Raw genomic sequence first — 19790 nt, 5'->3', positions numbered from 1 at the left:
CATCAATACTTGTCGCTGCTCTTGTTATGTCTTGCTGCCTAATCTCTTCCCACTTTCTCTTGATCTTCAACTTTTGGTTGCACCAGCTCTATCTCCAATGCCTCTGGTACCTTCTCCTCCTTGCTGGTTCGTGTCTTATCATCATCGTCACCATCACTCGGAAGTTCCACAAAATAATACTTCTCTGTTTCAGTTCCATGCACTTGTGTCTTCTTTCCCTTTTTTCCTATGCTTTTAGGACCACTATTCTTTTCTGCTGATCTGTTTAGTGAAAGGCTTTGACCCATTATATTGGAATTTTTATTATCATTTGCCCAGCCCACTTTCATAACCTCCATCTCTAAGGCCTTCTTCCCTTTTAATATTTCTATGTCTGGCTCAATTTGTTTCATTTGAGACTTGTGCTTCCCACTTAGGCCCAATTGGTTAGGCCCAATATATTCATTAGCTCTTCTCTTCCTTTCATCCTCTCTAGATCTTTCTTGAAAGGAGTTCTGACAACTCATAACATCAGCCTCTTCTGCTTCATATCCTCCTTCTACTTCCATTCTTCTGTCTCTACGCTGTCTGTTCTTACTTTTCCAATAAGTCATATCACCCTCTCCAGTCACATTCTCTTCATCTAGCCCTTTATTTTTCCCAACTGCAATGTTTTCTTCCACGTGTCTCAATCTCTGTCTTTTATCTGTATCCTCTATCCTCTCTTGGTTGTCACTAATCATACTAGCTTCTGCAAACATACCATGCTGCTGATTTGACCCTATCTCATCTCTTGGCTCCTTTTGCTTGGACTCTCCATTCCATAGGCTTTCTTCACGCGCCTCCCAAATCTGGTTCTCCCCATCACTGTTTCTTTGCTTCTGTAATTGAATGCCGAACCTTGCAGCTAAAGCAGCAATCGATTTTAATCTCGCAACTGAAAGATTTGGACCATATCTTGGTAGTTCTGGATTTTCAACTGTCATAGCCATTTCCATTTTGCATACTCTTCTATCATGGCCAATTATTCCACAATTATAGCAGTAATCACACAGCTTTTCATACTTTATCTTAGCCCACGAATAATTTTCTTCTCTCCTTCATCAAAGTTACATACCTTGGTAATGACATTTTTCTCGCAAATAGCGGCCCAGACAGGCTCTCATATCCTTGTGTGTTTCAGGCTTTCAGCTCTACGAAATTAATTTGAACCATATTTCTGGCCCAGGCTCTCGTATCCTAACACATTTTTTTTTATCCACAAAAGTCTTAAAAATTCAAAACCCATTGATATTGGGCAGGCTTGCCTCATCAGATCAGATTATTAGGCTAAGAAGCCCAGTTAAAGTTGACTGATGGTGGTAGCATAAAAAAACCCGAAAAAATTGTGCCAAAAAAAAACTGAAAACAAAGAGATGAATTGAGCCACTGCCACTGAAAGGTCAACTTCGCCAGAAAGAAAAACTCAAGTTGAGGAAGATGCCGAGACGACAAGGCAACACATCATTGAATTATAGTGGGACAGAAAAATAGCAAGTTACAAAAAGGCGCCAAAAAAACGAACTAATTCCCTCTTAAATTCTCGTGTTCTTTTATTAAACGGCCAATATCAATCCACATTCACTCACTCGGCTCTGTCCTGTCACCATTACCAGCCACTCCCTTTTTCTTCGTTTTCCTGTCCAATTTTATTTGAACCCTCACTCCCCCTTCCCTTTCTACTAGCACTTCAATACAACACAACCCAAAATAAATAAATAAATAAAAGAAAATAAAAAAAAAAACAACCAAAAGAAGAGAAAAATGGCACTGAAACTTTCATTGCCTCTGCCTCGTACTATTCGCACCCCTTCCCTCAGAAACCCCAACCTAATTTCACTTCCTTCATCACTCTCAGCTCGCAACTACAACGCTGCTCTTCCTTCGAAATCGTTCCATGCGGCGTCAATACGACGTCGCTTTGGGTTCCGACCGGCTCGTGTGGCTCAGGGACAAGAGCTCAGTGGTAGTTCCGAAGATAACGATGGAATGGTGGTGGCGGTGGAAGAAGAGGGTGAGAAGAAGGAGCTTGCAGATCAGGGTATATGGAGCCAGGTGAAGGAGATTGTGATGTTTACTGGGCCTGCTACTGGACTTTGGTTGTGTGGGCCCATCATGAGCCTCATGGATACTGCTGTTATTGGTCACGGTAGCTCAATTGAGCTTGCTGCCTTAGGTATTGGAAATTTCCACTGCTTAATTTTGATTATCATTTGAAGGAAATTGATTGTTTATGAGGCACCTTGTATGAGTAAAGAGTAATTGTGTTTTCTGTTAGTTTTGTAGACTCTAGTGAATGAATATCTGTTTGCTTTATGCACCAAAATAATCCAATAGTGTAGATTTAATTATTGATGTAAAATTGTGTTTAAATTTATACCATTTAGATTATCTTGGTAGATGATACACCAGCATTGTCCTATATAAAACAATGCTATGCACCATTGGTAATATAGTTATGTAGATTTCAGTCTAATTCATTGTACACACACTGATAGATTACCCCAGTGTACTGTATCATGCACAAGTTAAATTTGGTGCATTTAAGTCATTCGCATTTAGTAATGGCAATTGGCAAATGTGGAATTAGATTGTTTTATTTTCCCATGAGCAGGTCCTGCCACGGTTGTGTGTGATTACATGAGCTACATGTTCATGTTCCTCTCTATTGCTACCTCCAATATGGTTGCAACTGCCCTTGCTAACCAGGTTAGGCTTCCCTTTTTCCCTTCTGCTATAAAACATTAGTGAATATGTATGCTGCTTTTGTTGAGTGCATGTGTTTGTGTAGGATAGAGAAGAAGTTCAGCATCACATATCTGTCTTACTTTTTGTTGGCTTAGCCTGCGGCATCTCGATGCTTTTGTTCACAAAGGTGTTTGGTGCAGCAATACTCACCGGTATTAATTATGAAATGATTCAAACCATTTTCTGCTCCTCCAATAATGCATTTTGTATAGCTATAATGCATTTATGGAGGAAATTTAGCATATCAAATTCCATGACTGATATTTTTCTGTTTATGCCTTTCTTTCTTCTCTTTTTTTCTACTTTCTCCAGCTTTTACTGGACCAAAGAATGCACATGTAGTACCTGCTGCTAATACTTATGTTCAGGTTTGTTTCCTCTGATTACATATCCTTCAATTTAGATGAAGATCACGATTCATGTCTATAAACACACTAAATCATCAAAGATTTTGTGGAGGGAAGTAAATTGTTCAGTACTGACGTTTTCTTTAAGAAAGATATTCAAGGTTGCAAATAAGATACCTGTCTCCTTTCTTAATCATTTATTTGTTTTTGATAATGATCAAGCAAAGATATCATTATCTGTTTTATGTAGTTTCACCGAGTATCTTTTGGTGTTAGATTCGAAGCTTGGCATGGCCTGCTTTACTTTCTGGATGGGTTGCTCAGAGTGCAAGGTGCAAATATGCTATATATTTCTTGTGTGATTCTGAAATGAGTGGTTGTAAATTTTTTTATCAAATCTGTCATACTGCTCGAGTCATGACATCATATTTCGCGTCATTTCATGTTCACTGTGGAAACTATCGGCCAATCCTAAAACTTATTGCTTTGACATTTCTCTGATATCAAGGCTCTAACTGTTTGTTGGTGGTATTTGTATGTTTTGTATATTTTAAATGGAACTTGAATTCAGATCTCATGTTTTTGCATAAATTTTCTTTAAGTTGTTTGAGCAATCTTTTTTGAAGTTTCTCTTATCCCAAGTAAATGTAATATGCTAATATTGGGTTCACCTTTGCTTGTATGATATTATGATAAACACCTTCTTGTAAATTTAATTTCCTATCTTCATATTCACAATTTTCTGTTGCAGTCTTGGCATGAAGGATTCCTGGGGACCTTTGAAGTCTTTGGCAGCTGCCACCGTTATAAATGGAATTGGTCTTGTAGTTCTGTGCCGCATCTTAGGATATGGTATTGCAGGGGCTGCATGGGCTGCAATGATATCTCAAGTGTGCCCGACAAACTCTCGATATACATTAATTTTTTATAGTGTACTCAACTCTGTATTCACTTCCTTTTTATCTGTTTCTGGTTCTAGGTATTTTCTGCATATATGATGATTCAAAATCTAAACAAGAAAGGATTCGATGCACTTGCTTTATCCATTCCTTCAGGGAAAGAATTTCTGAATATACTTGGTCTTGCTGCTCCTGTATTTTTAACACTGATGTCAAAGGTTGCATTCTGTATTTGTTATATTTGTGGTTCTCTCTTTGCTGTATTCTGAGACTTCAAAACTAACTGAAAGTTCTGATCTTAGGTGGCTTTCTACTCGCTGCTTATATATAATGCTACTTCAATGGGTACCCATACAATGGCCGCTCACCAAGTTTGTTTACCCCTCTTCTTATTTTGTGACTCCATTCCGTTGCTTTCCATCTGCTCATTTCAGCGAACTAAATTGATTACTCAACACTTATTGCAGGTTATGGTTCAAATCTACATGACATGTACAGTTTGGGGCGAACCTCTCTCCCAAACTGCTCAATCATTTATGCCTGGGTTGATATATGGAGTAAATCGGAATTTGGCAAAGGTTTGTGATGCTCTTAATTGCTGTTTCAGAGGATCTCTCTCCCCTGTTTTAAATCTCTCTTTTGCTCATAGTTTGAAATTGTATCTTTCCTTTTGGTTGGGAAGGATTGCTTCATAAGCTGGCACTCCATTCTCCTAACTAATCTATTTTGCAGATTCTATCTAGATATTGTTTTGTTTTGTATATTTGAAATTCCCTGAATTTATACTTTCAACAGGCCTGGTTGCTTCTAAGGTCTCTTGTAAGTATTGGAGCTATACTTGGATTGTTGTTGGGGATTGTTGGAACATCTATTCCTTGGTTATTCCCTTATCTTTTTACACCTGATCAGATGGTCATCCAAGGGGTTAGTTTAACTTTTAAAATTTAGCTTAGATATATTCTCAATCTCCTTTTCCTACATTGTTTGGCAGGATATATAGGCAGAAAAGCATATACTCTTATAAACTAGACGTAGTTTTAGAATGTAAGCATAAGTTGGTAATTTGCTGCATTTGCGACCGTGCAGATGCATAAAGTGCTGATACCGTATTTCATAGCGCTATCTGTGACACCACCTACTGTATGCTTGGAAGGAACATTGTTGGTATGTTCCTGCTTGGATATTCTGTTCAATCCATTATATAAAAACTGCATTTTTAAGTTTATAACATCGTTGCACATTGCTTAATCAGGCTGGACGGGATCTAAGATTCATAAGCTTGTCAATGAGTGGATGCTTTTGTCTTGGTGCACTAGTGCTATCAGTAACCACTTCTCTCTTTTGTTATTATGATTGTTAGAGAATAGATATTATCACTTCTATTATTAGTAATAGCTGCTTGATCCATTATGCTGCATTTGTAACAAAACACAATCTTCCAATGTGCCAGGTCTTAAGCAGTAGATTTGGTTTGCAAGGCTGTTGGTTTGCCCTTGCCGGATTTCAGTGGGTAAGACTTGGATCTCAAATTGGCATAAAATGCAGACTATGACCTTTTTTGAAGAGTAACGTTGTTTGTACTAATAATTTGTTTTCCAAATATTCTGACATGCAATTCTTTTATGATCATTAGGCTCGGTTTTCAATTGCCCTTTTGCGCCTTCTCTCTCCCAGTAGCGTTCTGTCCTCAGAAGATTTAAGCCAACATGAGCTGCAAAAGTTGAAGGCTACCTAGGTTAGAAATACTATTTTTACCAGCACATGGATATTCTTTCCTTTTAACCAATGGTCTCGTTCAAGTATGGATATGGAAACCAATACTGGAAGAATCATACCCTCTATGAGATCTCAAATGCCAGACAAGATTCCCTTCTGTAGGATTTCTACTATTCTACCAAAAAGAGAAACTCTTTATCCGCTGTATTATTTTTTTGTTAGTGTCACATATTGTAAGGAAGGAAGCATGTTGTCTGTACTGTAGCTTATAATTCTTTAAATTGTAATGCAAAATGCAAAACAAGAATTGATTTATTTAAAAATTGATAAAATAATTTGATTTTGTATTTTTACTTTTTATTTATTCTGTGGAAGTGTGCTGGTGTGGTCGATCGCGCTGGCTGGTAGGGGCGGCCTGCTTCTGTTGGTTCGGTTGGCCAGTGGTTAGCCAGGGTCATCCAACGCACTCAGCCGGGGCTATCGTGTGTTGATCAGGGCAGTTGGTTAGGGTCAATTGGCGGTGTTGGACTTTTCCCACCTATTTCTTACTTTAAATCTTTCTTTTTTATAGTAGTGTCACAAAAAAGGTAAAAATAACTATATGTTTTTAACATATAAATCATTTCAATTTTAATCAAATTCTAAAAAAGAGTTTAGTTAAAAACTTAAAATGACAAAAAATTGTTCTTGGATGCATAATAAAATTAACAGATTAAGGGCTTAGATATTTTGCAAATAAGAAAGCACAAATATTCCAAAAATAAAGAATTCAATCCAAACCGTTCTACACTTCTACACATACTCCGTAGCTTTGCTCACATAACATTGATTATATAGTACAAGCATTCATTACTAAATACTAACGTTTCAACTGACTTCTGCACTTACTAACAAGTGTTAATTACCAAGAGCATAATTGGTTGAAAATGATCCTTCATCTCGAGCACCGGAATCCATCATTGCAAATCCTCAAGTTTGTTTAGGCCACGGGACATGACAAACCTCAAGAAAATAATTCCATTAACAATAGCCAATCCAATAGGTGTTAATTATGACCTACTACTCCTCACTTTCCACGATGAAGATGAACCACGCCGTGATAATTTTGGTACTTGTTCCCTACTCTGTAGTTTTCACAACAATATCGAATAGTACTAGTAATTAGGAAAGATAAGATAACGATAAAATAAATAAATTTAGTACAGTGCTATATAGTAGTAATTAATACCTTGTTTAATTGTCTGTATTTTAATTGTCTTTTAAGAAAGAGTTGACGAACTTGTTTCTTTTTTTCTTCGGCCTTCAATTTGGTGAGACTAGGCCTGTATATAATCAGGGTTCGACCAATTTTACCAACTGCCACTGAACCGGTTGCTTCTTCCAGCTGCTTCACCACATCTTCCAACTCACCAGGGCAACTCCTATGTATTTTAATCTGCAAATGCCATTCAAAATTGCAACTACAAATTATTAGAATCCAAGTGTTTGTACAGAAACTGATAATTTTTACCATAACTATTATAACTTTTAAAAGCCAAGAAAGTTCAAAAATGTTTGAACAGCATAACAACTACTAACCTCACTCTCAATAAGATCTTAGCATAGTAGACACATGGTATTAAGTATAAACCCTACAAATATTACCCTCTCTGCAGTCTACAATAATAAATGATCACAATAAGCATGCAAAGTAGCTCAATTCCCACTTCCCAACCACTCAATAATCCGACCAATTTAAGCAGCACATGGAAAACCAAAGAGGGTCCAACACAGTTTATCCATGTTTTGCATGCAATGCCATGATATAATAACATTACGTGCCATAGTCCTTTTAAGCATTTCATTTGATGGTTTTCCATGGTTTAATAATAAGTAACAACTTCAAGCAAGGAAAAATACTACCAATCGCAAATGCAAAACATGAGAAAACTAACTGCTTACACCCAATTTCATAAGCAATTCAAGAGGAAAATTACCTAAATCTTGTTGAATTGGGAATAGGAAACACAGAAAACAAGTTCCGCTCTTTTCCATCTCTCTCAGGAAATACATCAAACACATGGCAAGCATAACAATACTGAAGCGAGAAAATCTCTCAAGCATGTTCCTCCAACAACAATAACAACACAATTAACAGGGAAATTGAAATTGATACCTTGAGAAGCTCATTGGCTTCAAGTGTCTCAATGAAAGAGGTTGCAACATTGGGGGTAACACCGGACTTTCCCACCAACTGGGTCTTGAGCTTCTTCCCCAAACTGTGCGCGTAAGACGCAAGTTCTTTCCTTTCCTTCACGCTGAGACTCGGAACCTCCACCTTCAACCTCTCCTCCCTCTTCCTCTCCAATGGCGACGAAGTTGAATTCGATTCTGAACCAATCTGTGTATTCTCCTCAAAACTGCTCCTTTCCGATTCCAAATCATCGTCGTCGTCAGATTCTTCATCGTACAGCTCCGTTTCGTCGTCTTCGTCGTTGTAGTAGTCATCTTCCTCCTCCGAGTTTTGTGATGAACTCGTGAGAGCCACAAAAGGGGGAGGCGCGTGAGGAAGAGAGAGGGAAGGTGAAGAGAAGTGGTGGCGAGTGAGGGAGGGGAAGAGGTTTTGTGGAAGAAGCGGTGAAGTATGCATGGATAAGACATTGGGAGAGGAAAGAAGAAGCGGTTTCAGTAGCGAAACGAATGAAGAAGATGAAGACAGTGGTTGTGAACGAAGAAAATGGAGAAAGTGAGTTGCTGAAGACGCCATTTTCAGATTTTTGCTTCGTTGTTTGGATTCCTGGGTTTCTCAAATATAATTTAGGATTGGGCATAGCACAGAATTGATTTGTGATAAAGTTATTATGAGATACTCTTAATCAGGGTGGGTGTTTGGTCTAGTGGTATGATTCTCGCTTCGGGTGCGAGAGGTCCCGAGTTCGATTCTCGGAACACCCCTTCTTTTTTCTTTGTTGCTTAGCTGATGAAGAAAGGAACAAAAGAGGAACTAGCATTTAAACCTTCGGCTACCAATTATTTTATAAAGAAAGGTTGTACTTGTACCAAATGAGGCTGATAACCAGACCATATGCTCCAAGTTTATTTATTGCTACGATAGCCACAATTTATAGTTTTCTTTTTTAAGAGTGTTAATCAGTTGCCATAAACTGGTGTGTTTTCAAGCCAAAGCCACATGTCTTGCATTTAACAAATTATTCAATAAAAAGACTTTGCCAATTAAAATGCTACTTTGCCAAGGGAAATATTATTTGTTTTCATTGGCTAGTTTATTACATTTCTATTTTTATCATAAAATCAGTTTTAGTACAGATTTCGTTACATATATGTAAAAGCCTATTAATTATTGACTATTGTTGGTTGAAATATATGTTTCTCACCACAATAATCAAAAGGTATTACCTTATTTGTGCTCAATTTCGCAATCCATCTCAATGGAAGAGGCATAGTGATAACAAGATTCATACATGATCCAAGACATAATTATCATCAATAAAACTTTCTCATAGAATGTTAAGAAATTATCGAATAAATGGGAAAATCAAATATCTTTCCCATATCATAGAGTGAGTCATTTGAAACCTTAGTAGAAGAAAATTCGGCAGGCCGAAATAAACCCTAATTTTTTTGTTCAAAGAAATAAAACGTACCCAATTAAATACTAGTTTTAACCAATTTAAATCTGTCAATTTACACATTCGCTTAAGCAAATGTCAGTCTTAAATCAAGTTTAAATTTGTGACAAATTATTCTTTAACCTGCCAAATTAGATGATATCGTGAAAAAAAAAAAAAAAAAAAAAAAAACCACTGGAAACCTGGGGTTTTGGGGTGCGGCCGTACCGGCCAAGCACCAACGTTTGAAAAGTTGACTAATAAGTGCCACACTACTTGGTACATAATTACATATAGTCAGCAAATGAGGACGGTTTATGAGTTCCCTTTTTCATGGCTGATCCATCAGACCCACAGAACCTTCATCTCTTGATGATACTGCCAGTACCAGGAATCCGAACAGAAAAGTTGCTTCCACAAACCCATACATTCAATAAAATAAAAAATTTAAAATGAGTTCATTTAATTTAATCGACCCCGGCCCCCAAAAAATAAATTAAGATATTCATTTGAGACTTGGATAAGGTTGAAGACAAAAAAGCTCTACCTTCAAAATACAAAACAAAACAGTCACCTTCAGTACCAGTCAACGTTTTTCACCATTTTAGTATTGCTTCCAAGAACCCATAACACCCAAACTGTTTGACCATTACATTCTTAATGCTTCAAAAAAAGCATGCACAATCTACAGCATCTGAGATACTCTCATAGCTGCCATTATTCCAGAACAACACTGCAACCTTTGACCTTGGCATTTACATAAATACAGCCCCTTTCAGGCACTGTCCAAACCAAAATTAGCACATCAAATATTCGAGAAAATGACACAACACTAAAGTATTATATTTTTAATTTTTTTTTATTGTTACCATTATATTAGAGTTAGAACAAGCTACAAACCCAGCATCCAAAATACTACTACTTTGGTCTTTGGCCATATCCACAAAAGGGTGGACCCCACCACCTAGCCCCATTGACAAGGAGGTGGCAAGCTCAACCCATCCATGCATGGAAATGGTAGAGAAACATAGCATAATCCTACAACAACAACAACAACTAACTAGCTAGTTCTACCAAAATAGTAGAACATAAAACCATAAACTAAACTAAACTACAACAAGCGATGTGACTATAACTACAACACCACCACATTGCGATGAAACTAACTTGCATTGGGTAAACCATCACACAGAGGATTAGGCTTTTTTTGCTTAGTCAAATCAACTCTGTCAAATCCAAAATCTTCTTCGTTTTTCAAACTTGTTCATCAAATGTATCGAGGCTTCAGCAGAACACCCAAAGTCTTCTGTTCCCCACTCTTGTTCTTTCCATCACGAGGCACGCTAAAACTAACAGGCAAAACCTCTTTAGACTCGCATGGAAAATTCGTATTCTCGAAATGCTTCTCCAGATTCTCTTTTCCCTACATTATATCAAATGATACAAAACATTCACATATCAATAAGTTAACTAAACACGTTTGAGTGATGATTAATTAGGTGTAGTATTCGATTGAGCATATATACCTGAATGTGTGCTTTTGCAACTTGCCGAACCTTTTGGGATTGGTACATGTCCCATTTGCCGTTCGAGGCTGTTATGTTGAATTTCCATGCTGCTTTTGAGGTTGTAAAATTCACAAATGCGTAGCCCTTGTTGAATCCTGTCCTGACAACAATCAACAACAGTTACCAGGATCAAACATTGCACATAACACAACACAACACAAACAAATGAACAATGATATGATATCTTCATTTTATGTTGGAATATTACCCCTTTTTTTCAAATGGTATGTTTCAAAAAAGAAAAAAGGATTATATTTTATGCATTCCAACAAGTAAAATGGCAGAAATCATAAGATGAACAGGATCAGCAATGCACACAACACCCCCACAAACAAGTAATAATCATTATTTCTTAATATTTCTCCATTTTTTTCAATAAAAGCATTTAAAAAAAAATATCAAAAGCCTAATGGTAAAGTAGGGATTTGTAGAATACTTGAAATCAATCGGCAGATAAACAAAATCAAAAGCCAAAACATCAGTCTTTTCAAATCCTTGCTCTACTTTACTGTTCTCCACCATGCAATGATTTTCCAAAAACTTCACCATATCATCTCGCCTGCAAATAAAAAAAAATTAAATTCAATCTAAACATGCTAATGAAGATTAATGAACTAAAATTAAAACATTGACGTGCATTAAAATAAAAAACATATAATAAGGGAAAAGTGGAAAATGAAGGGGTATCCAAATAAGGCACCGCGAGGAAGGGAGAGAGACGCACGTGTATCTGGAAGGAATGTTTTTTATCATAACCGTTGTTTCATTTCCATTTTCACGAACTGGGGAAACACCGCGGGAACCACGCTTCTTTTTAGGGAAAGAAGTATCCAAGCCATGAGATTCCGATGAGCGCCGAAAATCTTGTCTCCCCTTCTTCCCTCCATAGCCATAGCCATAGCCATAGCCATAGAGCTTCTCTTGTTGCTTCCTATCTTCCTTTTCCTCCTTCACTTTCTTTGGCTTCCACAGTACTCGCGCCTGATGCTGCTGCTGATATGATCGTCTCGGTCCAACTCGGATGTTCATGAATCCATGGTGATTGAACTGCAGCTGCCGCTGCTGTTTCAGTGAATCAGTAACAGCAACTTCTTCATTCACCACCACAAACGGTTCTGGTGGTGATGAAAGGAAGGTGTTGTTCGTACCATCAGGAAGGGGTAACGGCACTGTGGGTAAATACAGGCTAAAGTTGGGTGGAAGAGAGAGAAACTCCCCTTGCTGACACGGTGGTTCTGTCGGCGGCAGTGGTGGTGGTGGTGGTGCAGTAGGAATGGCGGTATAAGGCCACGTGTTCTGATAAGCCGGGACAAACGCAGGGGCTTCTGGGTTAAGAGGCACGTGAGGAACCATGTTTGCGTGTTTGTGAAGGAGTTATTACTTTGTGTTGTGGGGTTAGAACTGAGGTTTGGAGAGAGTTTGGGAAAGAGAGAGTGCTTTCTATTCCTTTGTTTTGCTTTGCGGTGAGAACTGAGAGGTTTGGAGAGAGAGAGAGAGAGAGATGATCACAGCAGAAAGAAAAGAGTTTGAGTTGTTTCAGCTTTTCGTATTTTGTTGAGGGAAGTATTGTGTGTGGTTTTTATAGCAATTCTCAATGGGATTAAAAATTATAAATCAATCAATCAAAGATAATATTTGTGAAGTTATAGTGCCTATATACCAAAATCAACTACTAATATAAAATATATATTGAAATATAAATACATATTAAAAATATTTATATATAAATATATTAATAGTTAATTTTAGTGACTGATTTTAATATATAAATAATATTTTTGATATTTATGTATCGATAAACACTCGTTAACCTTTTTTTATGTGAAATTGATTATTAAAAATTATTATATAATTTAATAAATTTAATTAAATTATGATTTAATTATTTCTAATCATTAATTTTATACTAAGAAAATTGTATAAATATTAAAATTTTTACTTTGTATATTTTTAATATAAAAGAAAGGTATTTTATTTTTTATTTGTTTATTATTTTCATCATTTTTAATATTAAAGTGAAATATATAAACAAAAAGATACCATATAACATCTCTCTAAAATTTGTTACTATTATAAAGACATGGATGCTTGCATTCACTTCCTTGCTCTTTTAGGCAATGTTTTCAGATTTTGTTCAAGAAACAGGCATTGACTCATTAAAATAGAAGCGGAAATTAATAGATTAGGTTGTGGGGTTTTTATTTTAAATAATAATTAAACATTAAAATTAATTATTAAAATTAGTTATTAATATATTTATGTATAAATATATATAATTTAATTTATTTTTAATATATATTTTATATTAATAGTTGATTTTAGTGTATATATAATATATATTTTTTTTTATGTTGGGATGTCTCAAAATTTTATCAGAACAGCAAAATGAATATTTTCTTCTAATTAGTGAGACTGCTGGTGAAAGTTTTGAATGACAAGAAAATTGCGTTTTGTCTCTTCTTTTCAAGATCATGTTATTTTTTCCTTTCGAAATTGAGTTTTTTTTTTTGGATAAATCACTGTTTTAAATTGCTTAGTTGCTAATATTATTTTATTTTCATGTTTTAACTTTTATTTTAAAATTATCTTTATAAAAATCGATCTAACTAAACCGATTTAATATGTATTCATAATAAATTGTTTTAAATTAAATTAATTTATTTTTACTATATAAATCGTTTTAACTTAAATTGATTTAGTAGAAAAACGACATTTCATTATAAATCAATTTATATAAAAATCGATTTATCAGGAGTTCCTACATACTTCTATAAGCACTTTTATAAAATTTAAAATTTTTATTATACAAATAAAATTACGTGATTTTTACATATGTTCTTAATGCCTCTCACCATAGTAGAAAATATGAACTTATAAAAATTTAACAATATTTTCATTTACAAAATTCAACAGATATTTAATTATATATTATAATTATACATGAACTAGTTTAAGATAACTGTAAAAGAATGGGAGAAAGGGAGCAAGATTGATTTAGATAATACAACAAAAGAAGAGAATTTTATCATCAAAATTATTCTTATCTAGATCTCTTAATATTATTAATATGGAAATTTATTTTTAAAAACAAACCTATTTAAGTTAATTATTCTTAACCTTAAGGCTTAAGCCAATATTAAACCACCAAAGATAATTTAGTAGCGAAAAATTTAGGTAATATATACGAGTTCTTAGATAATATTGTTTTAAGTAAGAAATATTATTTCCCTCAAATTAAAATATATATGAGGTCTTAAATCTTAAATTAAATTATTGTTATAAGTAATAAATATTATTTCCCTAGTCTTGAATAATTGACAATTTTTATAATTTTACGTATATAATTAAAAAATATTCATATTGATAATACTAAGTGATTTTATTTTTATTACTGATAGTAACCCTATTAAATGAAAATAATATAGAAAGATATAATTAATAAAAATAACTTTGTGCATTTGACCACTTAAACTTCTCTAAAATAAAATGTTTTCAAGAAAATATGTGTTCTTAATTAAATTATACAATTAGTCTTTTCTCTATTTTTTTTTCTTAATTTTATGATTTTCTAATAAAACTTTAAAATTTTATAATTTTTATATAAATTTTTATTTAAAAAAATGATTTTATATCATTCTTAAAATTGGTAATATCATTTCATCTTTTATAAATTTTTAAATTATTTTTCATTTCAATTATTTTATTTTTTAGAAAATTTTTTATTAAAAGTAATTTAAAGTAATATACAGTAAATAGTTAAATAACATTATCCATTATACAAATTTACTTTCCTTACTTTTATATATATTAAAAAATGGAGCTTATTATAATAACTTGATGGTAATCCCGTCAATTTAAAAATTAAAAATTAAAAATTAAAAATCATAGTCTCATACTATGGGAAGTTGGAAACGTAAGTCAGAGCATGTAGATGCATAACAGAAGAATGATATGATAGACCCAAAAAATGGAAAGTGCTGAGAAAATAAACAAAGAAAGAAATAAGAAAAAAGGTAATGATTACTACTATGTGAAATGGATACTGCATTTAATGCATGGATTCTATGGGGTATTTTTTTTTATTATTTTTTTTTTATAAAATTATGAGCTATACTCCCTATTCCCTGTACAGTATACTTCTTCCTCCAAGCACATTAAGAAGTGCGTTTATAAAATGGTTTTTTTAAGAGAAATTTATTTTTTGCATTTTAAAAAACAGCAAAAGCAATGAATTTGACGGCTAGCGCATCCTCTCCAACAAGGCAAGTAGGCAACATCTCTTACCAGATACTTTCTCATTTCAGGGTTTGTCTTCATTTTCTGTCCACTGAGATGACAAATATTTTCTTAAAGCATAAATGAGTTGTTTTGTTTCCTTCACATAATTAATTTTTTGTAATTTCTCTCGCAATAATTATTTTATTTTCCGAGACAACTTAGTTCATCGCACAAAATATTATATAATAAAAAAACACAATTAATTATCTCAATAATAGTTTTAATTTAATAATGTAATAAATTATATCAACATTTGAAAATAAAAAATGCTGCGGTGGATTGAAACTTGCTAGTATCTTAGAAATTATAATATTGATTATTGATTAAGATTTACATGTAATAATAAGGTACAATAATTCAGCTCCTATATATTATTAATCTATGCATAATTGTGTAATAACTTCATATATGTATATATAAATTTTTACAACAGTTTCCGTTTGGGTGCAATAGGAAATAGAAAAAGATGATGACGAAGATTTATAGGGAGCATGCATCCGATCCGATCTTATGAGTCTCGATAGGAATGAGATGAAAATGATGGATATCTTGATTTGAAAGGTCCCACCTACCCATCATGAGACATCTGCTATCATTAGAGGTCACTGTGTTCTAGAGTAAACCTTCTGAAGAAGGATAATTTTTTTTATAGCGGTGAGATGAATTATATATTTTAATATTATAATTTTTTATATTTTTTTAAATTATAAAAAATATACAAATTAAATATTTGAGTTGTATTTAAAAAATTAAAAAAAAATTGAAACACATACTATTATAGTAGTTGGAGAAATTTTAAAGAAGTGGATAAAAGACAACTTTTTGTAAACAAATTGTATATATAGATCGTATTTTAGTCTTATTTCATCTACAATATAAACAAAATAAAATTACATATATGGTAAATAAGATAAGTCCTTATACAAGACGTATATAATTATAATATAACTATATTATTTCATGTCTTATTTCATTTATACTATAAATAAAATACGTACAATTTTATATTATTTACGACAAGACATATGCTAAATTTTAATAAAAATAAGTATAAAATGTATATAGTTTAGCGAATAAAATATTTATTTTATTTAAAAAATAAAATCCGACAGCAGCTCTTTGGTTTTGGAATGGAAGGGAGAAATAGGCATAATTTATAGGAATTTAATCAATTTATAATTTAGAATGACTTTTTCAGTTTTTCCAAATCAAATGAGACAAGCTTGAAAAGATGGCTATGCACTATATAGCTGACTCTATATTGACATATACATTTTCCATGCTTATACGATATGTGGGATATAATATAATTTTTTATTAATAAATAGATAATTTAATCAATTTTATTTTTAATTATGTAGTATTATTATTTAATATTTTTAATTTAAGTTCTTCTATATATATATATATATATATATATATATATATATATATATATATATTTGTTTTATGTTTTTGTATTCACTTTGCTACTAGCTAGTCTTTTTTTTTTTTTTTTTGGTTTTGTGCTCTTCTTTTTTAATTATTTTTTAAGACTAAACCACCAATCAAAGGTAACCATAAAAGACTGATTCGCTAATAAAAGTAATCACGGAAGATCATAACTCCTCAAATGTCCATAATTGATTAGTTCTATTTGTTAAAAATAGTCAAGTCTGATGTAACCTTAACAGAGTGGCATACGTAGATTTTAAATAAAATCATACCCGAGCACAATCATCCATCGTTCCGAGCTACTCTATAGAGAACCCTGAATTAATTTATTCTCATAGATTTCAAGCAATGTCAAGGAGAGAAGTAACTACAAGCGAAGGAAGCAGATTTTTAGGAGCTTCACATTCGAAAATGAAGAAGAAGAAAATTCTGGATGGAATATGTCACTAGGTGAGTATATTGTCTTGTTAAAATCTTTGACGGTTACTAATCCTGGAAGATGGTTTATTCGTTGCTCTTCTTCGAAGGTATGAAACATTATTTATGATAGTTAGATAAGTATAGGGTCTGCATCTCTGATATTTCGATTTTTTGACTTCTGCAGAGTCCGAGATTGCAATTATTTTGTTTGGGTTGATGAAATTGATGGGGGATAGCAAAGTTTGGCAAGGTGTTTCATTAGAATACTCAATGAGCATGAATGTGGTGTTGCTAATCAAGATGTGACTATTGCTCCAATAGACCACAAAGAGAGGAATGTTGATGTAGCCATGAAGGTTGAGAAGAAGATTAAAGATGAAATCAAGGCTATGAGAGTATGGCTTGTGTCCGTGGTTATTTTTGTCAAACTAAAGAGCTAATCAATTGTGGGCATATGAAGAGTTATGATCTTCTATGGTTACTTTTGTCAATAAATTAATTTTTTATGGTTACTTTTAGTGGTTTAGTCTTTTTTTAAATAAAATATGTGACTTATAAAATTTGAATAGAACTTAAGTTTGAAGGTTTCATGAAAAAACAAAAATAAATATTCATTATATAAAGAAATAAATATGCATAACTACTGAAAATTAATAGAACTAAAATGTTTTATACAAATAAAATTAAGTGTGCATTACAAATATAAAATAAATATACCTAACTTATAATTTTTTTTTTTTTGCGCATAGAAGTAAGTATACGTTATAAATATAAATGATCATTATTTATTATTTTCTGTATAGCATATATTTAATTTTAGACGTAAAATATTTAGTACTTTATTTAATTTTTAGTAACATAAAATAAAGGAAAATCAGCATTCAGCTTCAGCATCCGCAGAAGATTAAACTTGTTACGCTTTTTAATTTGATACCTCTTGTGTGATTCCTTGGTCAAATTCTACAATTCACAATGCTAGCTATATTGTCAAACCTTAATTCACCTAATTCAAAAGCCTGAAAATTGTTTCTTATGAGCAACCTCAAATTTTCAATTTGGTTTTATCACTTGATGTGTATAGTTCAAATTGCACATTTGTTCTTTAGCTTCCAAATGTTCTTCAACTACCACATAATACTAATCCATCCACATTTCCTTCACTAAAAAGGAGATCCGACAGAATAGAGTTAGAAGTTGATGCTATTCTCTTTAATATTAATTATTTCTTTTTATTTGTATTTTTTATTACAAATTAAATATCTTTTTTTAATTTTAAAAAGTTATTAATTATTTTTATCTATTATTAAATAAAAAAGAAACTCAGAAAATTATATTAAAGATATTTATGTCTTTTTTATTGCAAATATTTTTAATAAAATTTAATAATTATTTTAATATTTATTCAAAATTTAAAAAAAAACTTAATATAAATAGAGAAACTTCTCTTTATTTATTAAATTGATGGCACTTGCTTTTAATAGAATAAATAATATTTTAGACAAAAAAATATTTTAAATTTTTTGGGTGACTAAATTAATATTACCTTACAATTATATATTTTTTACGATTACTAAAAAATTTTTTAATAACAATATATAAAATGACTAATAATTAATTATCGATAAATATATTAATAATTTTTTTATTGTCATTCAAAACAAATTAAATGGTCAGCGAAAACAATTTTCCAGAAATATCAAGACGAGTTAACCGGATAAATACTGAATACAAATAGTTCAAAACGCTTGCAATACACGATTCTTATCATAGACAGAAGCTATGATATATAGCACCATAATTGTGTGCATCAGTGCATATATGTAAATCTCTATCTCTATAATTTTATCTTAAAGTAGCTGTTCCGTTCTACAAACACGCCAGAGAAGAGGACTCCGAGGAATATATCTACGAAAGAATATATGACCGAGAGGAATTTATATGATTAATGCAATTTTATAGATTCACAGAAAGAAAAGAACGAATGTGTGTGATTTTATCATGTAAAGTCAAATTTTAACTTATTTTCTCTTATTAAATATTAATTATCATTTATCAATATATTTTTTAAATAGATAGATGTACACTTTCCAGTGTAATTTTTTTAGAAATATATTATATAATTTTTTTTATACCTAATCCGCCACCTTATAACTTGACGTTAATTATCATTTATTCTTTACTTGTAACCGATACCTTTATTACCAACTTAATGACCATCATTTCAATCTTAATGACCAAACGGTCATAATTTGAATATCATTCATCAATTCTATGCCTATAAAAGAAACCTTCTATATCTAATCTCAAAAGGCAACATGATAAATTCTATAAGTTCTATATCATATCTTACATTCTATATTCATAGAATTATTACACACAACATATGATAACTTCTATTTCATGTTTTACATTCTATATTTATAGAATTATTCTTATACCTCTTAAACACTTACTGACTTGAGCGTCGGAGTGTCTTTTGTAGGTACCCACCCCCTTATTCTCTCATTGCCGATGTATACCTCATCTTGACGGAGAGCTTACAAGTATTCACCGGCGGACGAGTTATACACCGGCCAATCTCAGCAAGAACAATTGGCGCCGTCTGTGGAGACGAGTAAAATAATTATACTCCCCTTAGGTTCATAAAATTTGATTTACATTCAAATTTTTTAACCAATCTCAACAATCTTCTTTAAGATTTTATTTAATACCTCTTATCAAATTTTAACTATCGTAACTTTTTATAAAGTATGT

The 19790-nt window shown here is 32.5% G+C and overlaps 3 protein-coding genes and 1 non-coding gene across 4 annotated transcripts; 2 read left to right on the top strand and 2 right to left on the bottom strand.

Annotated features, from left to right (window-relative positions):
• The first annotated feature begins 1504 nt into the window (after positions 1-1504).
• On the top strand, positions 1505-6063 carry LOC107628846 (MATE efflux family protein). The gene is made up of 14 exons (XM_016331456.3): positions 1505-2194; positions 2633-2727; positions 2810-2918; positions 3079-3134; positions 3390-3445; positions 3865-4003; positions 4093-4230; positions 4315-4383; positions 4480-4590; positions 4808-4936; positions 5099-5176; positions 5265-5336; positions 5463-5522; positions 5646-6063. The coding sequence occupies exons 1-14, from the start codon at positions 1783-1785 to the stop codon at positions 5745-5747; spliced, it is 1626 nt and encodes a 541-aa protein (XP_016186942.1). The 5' UTR covers positions 1505-1782; the 3' UTR covers positions 5748-6063.
• Positions 6064-6455: 392 nt separating this feature from the next.
• On the bottom strand, positions 6456-8543 carry LOC107628847 (RNA-binding CRS1 / YhbY (CRM) domain protein). The gene is made up of 3 exons (XM_016331457.3): positions 7884-8543; positions 6957-7163; positions 6456-6852 (listed from the first exon to the last, which is right to left on the bottom strand). Exons 1-3 carry the CDS (start codon positions 8472-8474, stop codon positions 6778-6780), a joined length of 873 nt encoding a protein of 290 aa, XP_016186943.1. The 5' UTR covers positions 8475-8543; the 3' UTR covers positions 6456-6777.
• A 47-nt stretch (positions 8544-8590) lies between these two features.
• On the top strand, positions 8591-8662 carry TRNAP-CGG (transfer RNA proline (anticodon CGG)). Its single transcript has one exon. It is a non-coding gene; the product is annotated as a tRNA-Pro (tRNA).
• Positions 8663-10603: 1941 nt separating this feature from the next.
• On the bottom strand, positions 10604-12257 carry LOC148569734 (uncharacterized). The gene is made up of 4 exons (XM_088507992.1): positions 11629-12257; positions 11341-11463; positions 10863-11004; positions 10604-10759 (listed from the first exon to the last, which is right to left on the bottom strand). The coding sequence occupies exons 1-4, from the start codon at positions 12255-12257 to the stop codon at positions 10604-10606; spliced, it is 1050 nt and encodes a 349-aa protein (XP_088364118.1).
• Positions 12258-19790: the final 7533 nt, after the last annotated feature.

This window comes from Arachis ipaensis, chromosome B3, assembly GCF_059453495.1.
Source record: "Arachis ipaensis isolate K30076 ecotype BB chromosome B3, ASM5945349v1, whole genome shotgun sequence".
Taxonomy (NCBI): domain Eukaryota; kingdom Viridiplantae; phylum Streptophyta; class Magnoliopsida; order Fabales; family Fabaceae; genus Arachis; species Arachis ipaensis.
This window is presented reverse-complemented; position numbering and strand designations above follow the sequence as displayed.

Excerpts from the sequence above, each read along its gene's own strand:
- LOC107628846 (XM_016331456.3), top strand. The coding sequence starts at position 1,783 with ATGGCACTGAAACTTTCATTGCCTCTGCCTCGTACTATTCGCACCCCT. Across the intron at positions 3,135-3,389 it reads CTGCTAATACTTATGTTCAG|ATTCGAAGCTTGGCATGGCC; the intron begins GTTTGTTTCCTC and ends TTTTGGTGTTAG. Across the intron at positions 3,446-3,864 it reads TGGGTTGCTCAGAGTGCAAG|TCTTGGCATGAAGGATTCCT; the intron begins GTGCAAATATGC and ends TTTCTGTTGCAG.
- LOC107628847 (XM_016331457.3), bottom strand. The coding sequence starts at position 8,474 with ATGGCGTCTTCAGCAACTCACTTTCTCCATTTTCTTCGTTCACAACCA. Across the intron at positions 7,164-7,883 it reads AAGCCAATGAGCTTCTCAAG|ATTAAAATACATAGGAGTTG; the intron begins GTATCAATTTCA and ends TGGCATTTGCAG. Across the intron at positions 6,853-6,956 it reads AATACAGACAATTAAACAAG|AGTAGGGAACAAGTACCAAA; the intron begins GTATTAATTACT and ends TGAAAACTACAG.
- LOC148569734 (XM_088507992.1), bottom strand. The coding sequence starts at position 12,257 with ATGGTTCCTCACGTGCCTCTTAACCCAGAAGCCCCTGCGTTTGTCCCG. Across the intron at positions 11,464-11,628 it reads AACATTCCTTCCAGATACAC|GCGAGATGATATGGTGAAGT; the intron begins GTGCGTCTCTCT and ends TTTTATTTGCAG. Across the intron at positions 11,005-11,340 it reads TATCTGCCGATTGATTTCAA|GACAGGATTCAACAAGGGCT; the intron begins GTATTCTACAAA and ends GATTGTTGTCAG.